The sequence below is a fragment of the Denticeps clupeoides genome, chromosome 14, assembly GCF_900700375.1.
Source record: "Denticeps clupeoides chromosome 14, fDenClu1.1, whole genome shotgun sequence".
NCBI classification, from domain to species: Eukaryota; Metazoa; Chordata; class Actinopteri; order Clupeiformes; family Denticipitidae; genus Denticeps; species Denticeps clupeoides.
In genome coordinates this window covers 18,897,097-18,908,991 of record NC_041720.1, presented here as the reverse complement: position 1 = coordinate 18,908,991, position 11,895 = coordinate 18,897,097, and the positions used below count along the sequence as shown (strand labels likewise).

At 37.1% G+C, this 11,895-nt stretch overlaps 1 protein-coding gene across 1 annotated transcript; it reads left to right on the top strand.

The window, feature by feature from the left end:
• The first annotated feature begins 4,571 nt into the window (after positions 1-4,571).
• Positions 4,572-11,226, top strand: pla2g7 (phospholipase A2, group VII (platelet-activating factor acetylhydrolase, plasma)). The gene is made up of 11 exons (XM_029002319.1): positions 4,572-4,745; positions 5,120-5,253; positions 6,115-6,265; positions 6,363-6,456; positions 6,547-6,615; positions 6,990-7,161; positions 7,272-7,385; positions 7,529-7,620; positions 8,175-8,345; positions 8,441-8,589; positions 8,675-11,226. The coding sequence occupies exons 2-11, from the start codon at positions 5,158-5,160 to the stop codon at positions 8,773-8,775; spliced, it is 1,209 nt and encodes a 402-aa protein (XP_028858152.1). The 5' UTR covers positions 4,572-4,745; positions 5,120-5,157; the 3' UTR covers positions 8,776-11,226.
• The last annotated feature ends 669 nt before the right edge of the window (positions 11,227-11,895 follow it).

The following is an 11,895-nucleotide window of genomic DNA, read 5'->3' as shown; positions in this document are numbered from 1 at the left end:
ACTTTTCCATATATGTGAAGGTGAAATATTCCTGGATATTCCCTGACATTAATGTTTTATTTTGGCCTCGTAAGCAGATTGCAATCGGCATAAATTATTACCTGCTTACATTCGTATAAAAACACGGAAATATCAGAAAATAAACATGATATACAGAGACCATCTCAGTTAACTTTTTTCTTACTTTCTGTCTAGATACCAACATAAAAATGACTTGTATTTTTATTCGAAAAAGGTACTTTCCACCAAATACAGGGAGTGCAGAATTATTAGGCAAATGAGTATTTTGTCCACATCATCCTCTTCATGCATGTTGTCTTACTCCAAGCTGTATAGGCTCGAAAGCCTACTACCAATTAAGCATATTAGGTGATGTGCATCTCTGTAATGAGAAGGGGTGTGGTCTAATGACCTCAACACCCTATATCAGGTGTGCATAATTATTAGGCAACTTCCTTTCCTTTGGCAAAATGGGTCAAAAGAAGGACTTGACAGGCTCAGAAAAGTAAAAAATAGTGAGATATCTTGCAGAGGGATGCAGCACTCTTAAAATTGCAAAGCTTCTGAAGCGTGATCATCGAACAATCAAGCGTTTCATTCAAAATAGTCAACAGGGTCACAAGAAGCATGTGGAAAAACCAAGGCGCAAAATAACTGCCCATGAACTGAGAAAAATCAAGCACAAGGTGTGCAATACTCAGAGACATGGCCAAGGTAAGAAAGGCTGAAAGACGACCACCACTGAACAAGACACACAAGCTGAAACGTCAAGACTGGGCCAAGAAATATCTCAAGACTGATTTTTTTTAAGGTTTTATGGACTGATGAAATGAGAGTGAGTCTTGATGGGCCAGATGGATGGGCCCGTGGCTGGATTGGTAAAGGGCAGAGAGCTCCAGTCCAACTCAGACGCCAGCAAGGTGGAGGTGGAGTACTGGTTTGGGCTGGTATCATCAAAGATGAGCTTGTGGGGCCTTTTCGGGTTGAGGATGGAGTCAAGCTCAACTCCCAGTCCTACTGCCAGTTTCTGGAAGACACCTTCTTCAAGCAGTGGTACAGGAAGAAGTCTGCATCCTTCATGAAAAACATGATTTTCATGCAGGACAATGCTCCATCACATGCGTCCAAGTACTCCACAGCGTGGCTGGCAAGAAAGGGTATAAAAGAAGAAAAATTAATGACATGGCCTCCTTGTTCACCTGATCTGAACCCCATTGAGAACCTGTGGTCCATCATCAAATGTGAGATTTACAAGGAGGGAAAACAGTGAACAGTGTCTGGGAGGCTGTGGTTGCTGCTGCACGCAATGTTGATGGTGAACAGATAAAAAACACTGACAGAATCCAGTGATGGCAGGCTTTTGAGTGTCCTTGCAAAGAAAGGTGGCTATATTGGTCGCTGATTCGTTTTTGTTTTGTTTTTGAATGTCAGAAATGTATATTTGTGAATGTGGAGATGTTATATTGGTTTCACTGGTAAAAATAAATAGTTGAAATGGGTATATATTTGTTTTTTGTTACGTTGCCTAATAATTATGCACAGTAATAGTCACCTGCACACACAGACATCCCCCTAAAATAGCTAAAAATAAAAACAAACTAAAAACTACTTCCAAAAGCTTTGATATTAATGCGTTTTTTAGGTTCATTGAGAACATGGTTGTTGTTCAATAATACAATTATTCCTCAAAAATACAACTTGCCTAATAATTCTGCACTCCCTGTATATTGTACACCCATTCCTGTTTCATAAGTAGCACAACATCACTGAAGAAACAACAGTTGGCTGACAATGGTTTTATCAAGAAAAGCTTCTTCAGGGCGGAGCTGGTGGGTGGTATGGGATATGTTTATTGAAAGCAGATATTTTTTATGCGATAATTATCATTAGGATCTAATTTCAAAATTTCTCTTAAATGGCATATGTTCATCTAGCATTGAATTCCCCTCCATGACCACATTATACAATTCACAATCATGGTTCTGAATATATGCTTGTAAGGTGTCAGCAGCTGCTTCCAGTTAAAAATGAACTTTATAGAACACAATATGGGGTCCTCTATGCATAATTATCCAACAGAACATACACAGCAAGGTGAATTCAACTGTAATTTGCACGCTGTATGCTGTATATAGTAATGGAAATACGCTGTATCTCTGAAATGCAACAATGCAATTTTAATAATTAAGCATTAGAAACAAATAGAAACCAATTTCAAGGCACCTCTGACTGACTGGTTTCTGGAGGCTTGGATCTGTAATTTGAGTGAGTAATTGAGTGAGTGATTGATCACTCGAGGAACAGGTCTCTCTTGGGAGACCACTCTTTTAAGCCATTTTTTGGTGTTTATTCTTAAAAAGAAATTATGGATGCCCAACATGAAAAAAATTGTTAAATTCTGGGTTTTAGGTAAGGTCTGTGCAACATCTGAATTCTGTGCTCTTGGTCTTGGTCATTGCCACTCAAGAAACAAAGGCAGAAACAAAGGCAGAAAATAAATGGAACTTTATTATGTATTTTGTAACGTTGAGGTTTTGAGAGCTATAATGTTCAATTTATATGAAGGATTCTTTACAGCACATTATGTAGCATATGGGGTGTGTGGGGCCACTCCAGTTAAATAATAATAATAAAAAAATAGTTTCATTCAAAATTTTAATTTGTCTGTTATTAATCACATGTATAATATTATCATGTATATCATAATGTAACCCAAGAAAACTTGTACAAATTGAGCATTACATCTCGTGGTTTCGGGCCTTACAGTGTGTGTGTAGTTCTGCCTACAGCCTGATAATGATATAAAAAGCATAATGTATGTAATGTACATGTAATCCATTCATATTCAGTAGTAAATATTAAATTAACTGGAAGTATAATATCAGTTATATTCTTTAAACCTTTATTAGGGTGGTGGTAGCCTAGTGGGCAACACACTCACCTATGAACCAGAAGACCCAGGTTCAAATCTAGAGAATATATCTAACATTGCAAATCTGCACATTCCTTTTTTATGAGGGTAACCGGTTTCTGACTTTTTAAACACATTTTAAACACATGTTGCCTAAAGTCAGGATGTGGTATATCTCAGAATCACACCAGCATGTTCCTTCTTCTCTAATCTCTGGTTGGCACAGCTCATATCCCTAGAAAGAGCATTCCAACACACTTCTCAATTTATAAGGAATTTAATTAGACAACACACATTACAAATAAAGCATTATTTGCAGTGGTGGCATTGTGGTTAAGGAGGCTTCCCCGTAATCAGGAGGTAGCAGAATCCCGATCCACCATGGTGTCACTGAGATACCATTGAGCAAAGCACCGTCCCCACACACTGCTCCCTGAGCGCCTGTCATGGCTGTCCACTGCTCACCAAGGGTGATGGGTTAAAAGCAGGGGACACATTTCGTTGTGTGAGCTGTGCTACAGTGTATCACAATGACAATCACTTTCACTCACAAATATCACAACAACAACATTTATTTCTTATATAGCCCAAAATCACATACAGTATCTCTCAATGGGCTTTGACAGGCCCTACAGTTGACACCCCCCACACTTGACCCTTCTGCACACAAGGAAAAACTCCACACAAAAAAACTCTAGGAGAGAGAAAAAAAGAAACCTTGGTAAGGAGTGATACAAAGAGGGACCCCCTTCCAGGGTAGAGTGAGCCTGCAAATGGTGTCAGTCCTACAGGTCCTTGTAGGGTTGGAGAAGTCCAGGATGTAGTCAGTGTCATAGTCTAGATTATGTGTCCATAATGATGTTACTGGTCCATTTGAAGATCCCTATAGCTGTAGTTGGTGGTGGTGGCTGTGGTGACCCTCTGGTTTGTTTCATGGTATGTCCTTGTTTAGCAGTTGTCAGGAACCAGGATTTATTTGCTGGTCTGATCACTGGGATCTGCCAGTAGTCTGGGTGCTTGATTCCGTGTCTCGGAGAAAAACAAACAGAAGCAGCGGCAGACGGTTGCACTTTACGACCGATACTGAAATATGTGGTTATAGTGGTATATTGGTGCTACAGTGGCCCGGTACCCTAACTAGGACAGCCTAACTAGGGTGAATTTAACTTTGTCTGTGTCTAACAGGGGGACTCTGTGATAAACTGGACTTTATAATTGACACTGCGTCAAAATGAAGTGAAATGAGGGTCTAGGACCTTAGCAAAAAGCCAGAGAAAACAGATAGCCAAAGCAAGAAGTCCAGGATATAAACACATTTTTTATATCCAGTTTACTGCACTCATTTATGACTGTAACCTAGGCATTATTGAAATTTCGGCCACCCCGAGTGTGTTTCCGAGAAATAATCACCATACACGAAAATTCCACACTTGCACGTCGAGGCTGGCCAGCTCGAACAGAGTATATCTGTGTAGGTCGTCAGTCATACAGGTCATGGTTATCTTAAAAAATATATTTATTTCATGGCAACTGGACTTGTTGTGGATCCTTGACATGTGACGAGAGAAGCCTACTTCTGAGTCTGAGTACTTATCCCAAAACCTTTTACTGTTCTGGGATCAGTGTTCGGAGACGTCAGATCTCGCGAGAAAAACCGGATCGCATCAGGAAGGACATGTAAGTGTGGAATTTTCGTGCAACGTGACAAGCGAGGAACGCAATGCTTTTAAAGGGTGATGCTAGTGTTAGCTGACCGCTAGTCAAATTTCACATTTCCTGGATTTATTCAGCTGACTTTGGCCAAAAATATATGAGTTCTCCAGGTCAGGTTCAGGTAAGATTTATGAATATTGATTTTCACTGCGAAGATACGGTTACATTTGTTAGCTACTAACTTGCTAGTTAGATGGTTGTATCAGGATGATGACGGCTCTCAGTAACAGCAGTTTTATGATTTATCACATTTATGATTTAGTTATTTTTAATTAGTTCTGGCGCACTGACATTTATAGGTCACAAAATATAACTACATATTGCGACATGAATGTTATGTAATGCTATATCTTGTGATTATTTACGGAAATCACGTGATATTTTATTATGACGTGTCATGGAATATCTATATAAATAATCAATAAATAATCACACAAATTAACTGAGAAGTACCTGTAAAATAACTAAAACCTAATGTGTTCCCCTGTTTTCCAGGACACAGGTTCGAGCCCAGTTTGTTTGCAGGTGGAGCGATGGGGAACTGCAGTGGTCATGACTTCAGCATACCTCCGGGCAAAGGTCCACATCATGTGGGCTGTACTGACCTCATGGTTGGCCACACAGTAGAAGTGAGATCTTGTGTATCCATCATATGACCAGGGATCCTTATTTATTTTCTTTGTGGAAAAAACACGAACATGAGCCCATTAATATGATACATTTATCAGGCTTTTTGATAGGTTCCAGGGACTAAACATTTTTACACTCCGCACATTCAAAAAAGAGCATTCATTTTTTGTAATGCAGACAAGGCTAATAAACAAGGCTTGTTGATTGCAGTGGGACCAAAATTTCATTTAATTCCAAGGTGAATGCAAAGGTCCAGTTCCTTTGCTGTTGTTAAGCATGTGATGTCTATATCATTTATTTCTGCTAGACAGGGAATGAGGAGACTGATTTTGCAGGTTACTGTTAAAGCAGCAACAGAACTTCCTTGAAGTTAAATTTATAGTATACGTGTCCCAAGTATTTAAAACGGTTGACCTGCTTGACTGGTTCACTTCAGGTGGTATTTTTAGGTGAAGTTAGTTGTTCAGACACCACTTTTAAAAAAGTGAGTGAGTGCTGTGATTCACTTAGTTACTGAGACTCATCAGATGTTTGATTATGGTTTGACGTGTTAATGTTTTTAAGTAGTGAAATTGATATTCATTTAATATATATTCAGTGTATTAACTTCCCATTTTATTTTATACTTGAATAGACATTCAGTGTTAAATTGACTGTGTTTAACACTGTATTGCGTCAGTTACATGAATTGAAGTGTATTTTTTTTTAACACTGGCATGTTGAATATGCTTAAAGCTTGGTCAAAAAGCCTGAAAAATGCATTCTAGTTACATCATGCTATCTGGTTTTTCTGTCTTGTAGTCTGAATCATAAGCCGCTAGAAAAGACAAACAATACATGTATGTTACATGATTTTGTAGGGAACTTTCTTCAGACTGTATTACCCCTGCCAATTGTCAGAGCGCTCAGAAAATCCAGACTGGGTACCTACAAAAGAATACTTCAATGGCCTTGCTGACTTTATGAAAATAAACCGGCGGCTCAGTGAAAGAATATTTAACTACCTCTTTGGTAAACCATTTAATTCTATAATTCTAGATATACCTTTTGCCAGTCTAATACTCATATTCTGAGTAAATCTGATTACAACTGTGTGCTATTGGTACAGGTTCTTGTAAAATACCTGCCACATGGAATGCAGCCTTTAAACCAAACACAAAACACCCAGTTGTGATATTTTCTCATGGATTGGGCGCTTTCAGGTCAGTCTTATTTTCATCACGTCATGTATTTCACCTCTGTGGCAGTATATACTTAACTTAAGTCTCCACTCAAATGTTGTGTTTTCACAGAACACTGTATTCTGCTATTTGTGTGGAACTGGCCTCCCAAGGGTTTATTGTTGCATCAGTGGAACACAGGTCTGTATTTCCACCAGACAGCAGAGAAGAGTAAATCTTCTTAACCCAAAAGAGGAGAACAAGATATTCTAAAAAGAGAATGCCACTGTGTTGTGTGCCATTGTTTGTCACTCTAGGGTTTGAAGGGTACAATGGTACAAACTAGGTCATCACATTCTTAACAGTATAGACAAGAGTGCCCGTATGGAGCATAAAGGCCAGGTCAGAGGTTTTTTACCAGGGGTCATGGACATGGTGGACTAGGTGACATTTACATGGTATAGATCCAAAATTCTAATGTGTTAGGATTTCAGCCACTTAGTGTTAATGTACTGAAGCTGAAGAAACTGGAGGAAATTATTATTCAATGTGACCACTTTGTTTTCCCAACAAAGGGATGAATCTGCTTCAGCCACGTTTTATTTCAAAGAGAAGTCTACACCAGAGCAGAAGGAACAGACCTCAAATCAGAACATCCCGACCACACACGCTAACTTAGTACAGCAGTGGATGTACTATAGAGCACTGAAAACAGGAGAGCCTGAATTCCCTCTGCGGAACAAGCAGGTCTTTGCCTTTCTTTTTTAGGACTCACTTCTATGCACTTCTCACTTCTTTTTTTTACATTTGATGCTTACAATCCATGTATGAATTTAAGTATTCTTTTTCATGCACAGGTTAAGCAAAGGGCTGATGAGTGTATTCGAGCATTGGACATTCTTTTCACAGTCAACTCAGGGAATATGGTGGAAAATGTGTTAAAGACGCCGTTTGATTGGTCGACTCTAGAGGTAATAAACAAAAACGTTTACCAGAATAGGCAACATTTTTCTGAGAATATGGAAGAAAACAAATGTCATTTATGCACGTTACTGACCTGGGAATTTTTCTGATTTATTTCTGTTTTTACTGCTGATGTCTTGCATGTGAACAGAATTCCATGGATTTGTGTAGAATAGCTGTAATGGGACATTCCTTTGGAGGAGCTACTGTGATTGAGTGTCTTTGCAAGGAAGTACGTTTCAAGTATGTAAGAACAAAGCATCATTTTTTTTGTGTGGCTAAAGATAGATATAAATAATACCGCTATACACTGAGAATGGCAGGAAATAAAGGATGACCATGTGTGTGATTTTGATATTGCAATGTACCTCTGAGTAAAAGACAAATCACTTGCATGGAGAACATTAGAAGGAAATCCACTTGTTTTTTAATACTGACAGTTACAAAAATTCTGATTAAAATGGTTAACTGTAGTTTGAAGATATGACAGATATGACTGACTGCTGTGCACATTAAGCTTTTTTTTTTTTTTTTTTTTTAACAAAAAGGTGTTTAATATATCTTATAGGAAAGACCTTTACAGCATTATCCTATTATGCCACAGACATTAATTAAACAGTCTTAAACTACATTGTCCTCTAAAAGGAATAAATATTTAAAAGTAAACATACAATAATTGTTGATTTATAGGACAGCTGTTCTATAAATCATTCATACATAATACTGCTGTTAAATATGTTTACATTTATCACAACAATAAATGCATGAAGTTTGATGGCCTTAAAAAAAATTCCCAGGTGTGGCATTGCACTGGACACATGGATGTTCCCCTTGGATGAGGTGATCTTCCCACAGGTAAAGCAGCCCATATTCTTCATCAACTCTGAGAAGTTCCAGTGGGCTGGGAACATCTTCCGCATGAAAAAACTGGATTCTGCCACCATTCCCCGAAAAATGATCACCATTAGGTCAGCATGAGTGTGTGCAGCAGCTCAGTTAGACACATCACAGGATTTTGTATGTGAAGGTATTGTGTTTATTGAACCTCTTAACCTCTTCACAGGGGAGCTGTACATCAGAGTTTCCCAGACTTCACCTTCCTGACTGGTAACTGCCTTGGGAAGATCTTCAAACTACAGGGAAATGTTGATCCTCATTTAGCCATGGACCTTTCAAACAGAGCATCATTAGCGTTTCTTCAGAGACACTTATGTATGTTTTTGTTTTCTTTTACCATATGAATTGAAATAGAGAGTGTGGTCTGCTGTCAGTTCACATAATGCCTTGTGCTTCACAGCTCTTGAACGAGATTTTAACCAGTGGGACCAGCTGATTGATGGGAAGGATAATCATCTCATTCCAGGCACCAACATCACTTTGCTACAGTCAGCATTATGAAATGTAATCCTGCAGATGTCTGTCTCAATGTTGTTTTCTTACATGGACATCACAGTAATTGCTATAACTATTTTCCATCCTTGGGGCTCATTAGTTTCAGGAGATAATCTTCAAAATAAAAATACATACAATAAGCCATTTTAAAGAGCAGGAGTGCAGGGATGTAAGAAGAAAACATCTGGCCTGGTATTCTGACAGTGTGGATGTAGGAATGAAGGCATGTAGTCACTTTATACAGGGTGAGTTGCTTTTTTACAAAAAGATGCATAAAGAACTTATACAGTTAAAATAATATGACAATAACTAAGGATTATTGCAAATGTCAACACAAACAATTACGTACTCAAAATTGTTATTTTTGCAGATTCTGTCACCTGTACATTTCAGTTTCACAATAGTTCTGGGATTTTATCTATTGTATATACTTTACGGTAAAAACATTAATTCTTTAAGTACAGAACACTACCCAGGAAATTAGGGTTAGGGTTTCAAACACGGTTGGAATCTGGTAACCATGTTTGTGGTGGGAAGTGTCTTGTTTTATTCCAAAAGTCACAGAACTTCCTGTTTTTTGTTTTTTTTGTTACATTGACTGTTAATTCACACAACAATGACTCGAACAATTCATTTGTTCATTTTATCAGGAGTGATTGTATGCTGGTTTAGCAAGTACTATGCATATAAAGAATTATTAGGTTCTGCAGTCACTTTGTAAAATCTTGAATATGTTGGTGTGTGTGCCATATTACGAGTGGCAGATACACCCTGTAAATGTGTTAAAACACTAATGCTTACATTAAGGGCAAAAAATTAAGCACTCTGCAAATTAGGCAATTTTATAATATACAATATCATTATCTAGGCATTTGACGTGCTAGTATGCTTGTTTAAACAAAGAAACCAAATAAAAGATCTAGAAAATTCACTATATATAGATTTTTAGCAGTAAACAGCTCTATCGAGGGGTGAGGACAAATTGTTTTCTACATAGATGACAGTATATGAGCAATATTTTATATTTTAAAAGGTTCTGTGAACACTGTGTCTGTGTTCAATCATTTAGTTTGTTTAATGAAAAGAATTTACTTGTATCAGAAGGAGCTGATCAAAAGTTTTAATTTCAAAGTCAAGTGATTTTCATTGTGAAACACAGCACAGGGTGCACACAACGAAATGTGTCCTCTGCTTTTAACCATCACACTTAGTGAGCAGTGGGCAGCCTTGAAAGGCACCTGTGGAGCAGCTTGTGGGGACTGTGCTTTGCTCAGCACCAAATACAACAAAAACTAGGAATCTTGATTGTCTATGTCTATGGTACAACATACCGCCAAAATATTTACTCAACTGTAGTTTTACATTTTAATGTAAAAGTTACATTTTTACAAATTTACATTTGTAAAGTTTACATTTTAATGTAAAATTTACATAAATAAAAAGGTCTATTCTAATCCATCGAGACTAGTTTATGTATTTTAATGTATTATGTATTTACATGGAAATAGGTGTGAGAGCATTCTTAGACTTTGTACATTTCTTCTATTTAAAGTAAAAAATCAGTATACAGTAAAGGCAATAGTGGAACTTGTGTTATGGAGCAGAATTCCTTTTATCATATTTAACATAATAAGGCAATCTCAAAAGCAATCACTTTATATTGTTTCTCTGTACAATCCAACTTGAATTAATCAATGAAATACATCTTGCTTAAATTCCTCTCTCGTTCAGCAGCGGTAATAAACACTTAACCTCTCTCAACCCAGGATTAGGATATTTAGAAAGGATAAAATACTATGCAAATAAAAATCCTAGATCTTGTACAAAAACCACTATCATTCAATTCATAGTAAATTTCTCCTGCTATTAACTTTATCACAGCCACTTCTCCAATAATAATGCTGGTTTTATAGACAAATTGTATTTCTATCAGATAATTTGATTATCAGAAATCAGATATAGCTTGGGAAAAAAATATCTAACTTTAAGATCTTTACAAAATATCCACTCCTAAATATTTATCTTGACTTTTGATTACAATCCTATATAACTCTGATGTATGAAAATAAGTTGAAATATATTCTGAATGCAGGTATAACCCAGATCCCCCAGAAAATTCCTGGTTTGCTATTTTTAGGAATAGTCACATTATCTGGCAGCTATGTTATACCTGAGTTGTGCTGATGTTTTACACATTTGATGGTTTGAGGTATACAGCCAGTATAATAAGAACAGCCAGTAATTCTTCAGCTAAAATAAAAAGCAATAGGGAACAACCTTTAAGACATTACAATTTTATTGTGATTTACTGAACTTGGAACTATACAAATATTTTTTGAATTAAAACACCTCCTGGCCTGATTATAAAATATGAAATATTTGCAAACATTTTGCTCATGTGTTCATTTTTTGTGTATTGCAGTTTTACATTTTATTAAAAATGTATTAATAGTTTTGTCTGTGACTGTGCTTGGTTTTACTCTTAAACCAATCCTGAAGAAATGAATGACATTTCTGCTGATTTAAATGTGTCTTCATGAGGGGAAACATACAGTGGGGCGAAAAAGAATTTGGCAGCCACTGACTGTACAAGTTGTCCCACTTAAAAGGATGGGCAAGGTGTCATTTTAGTAAATCATAGGTACACTTCAACTGTTAGAGACAGAATAGAAAATAAAATCCAGGAAATCACATTGTATTATTTAAGAATTTATTTGTATAATGGTGCAGAAACTACAAACAAGCCAGAATTTTGTCCCTCACAAACCTATTACTTCTTCTAGATGCAGCTGTTCTATCATTCACTCTTTAGCTGTATTAATGGCGCTGTTTGAAGGTGTGGACATGTGTCTTTTACACAGATAACCACTTCAAACAGAGCAATTTGGAGCAATTATTAGAAAATGAAACCACTGATAATCTTCCTCAACCTGTTAAAAAAAAAAAAAACGATGAATGGGGCCTTGTAAATCTCCTTCCATCTGTGAGCACATTAAAGTATCTTCCAGCATGGTAATGATCTTAATCACACTGCCTGGGCAATGAAGGGGTGTTTATGGAAAAAAAGCATTACAAGGTTCTGGAGTGGCCAAACCAGACCTCAATCCAATAGAGACTCTGTGCCCA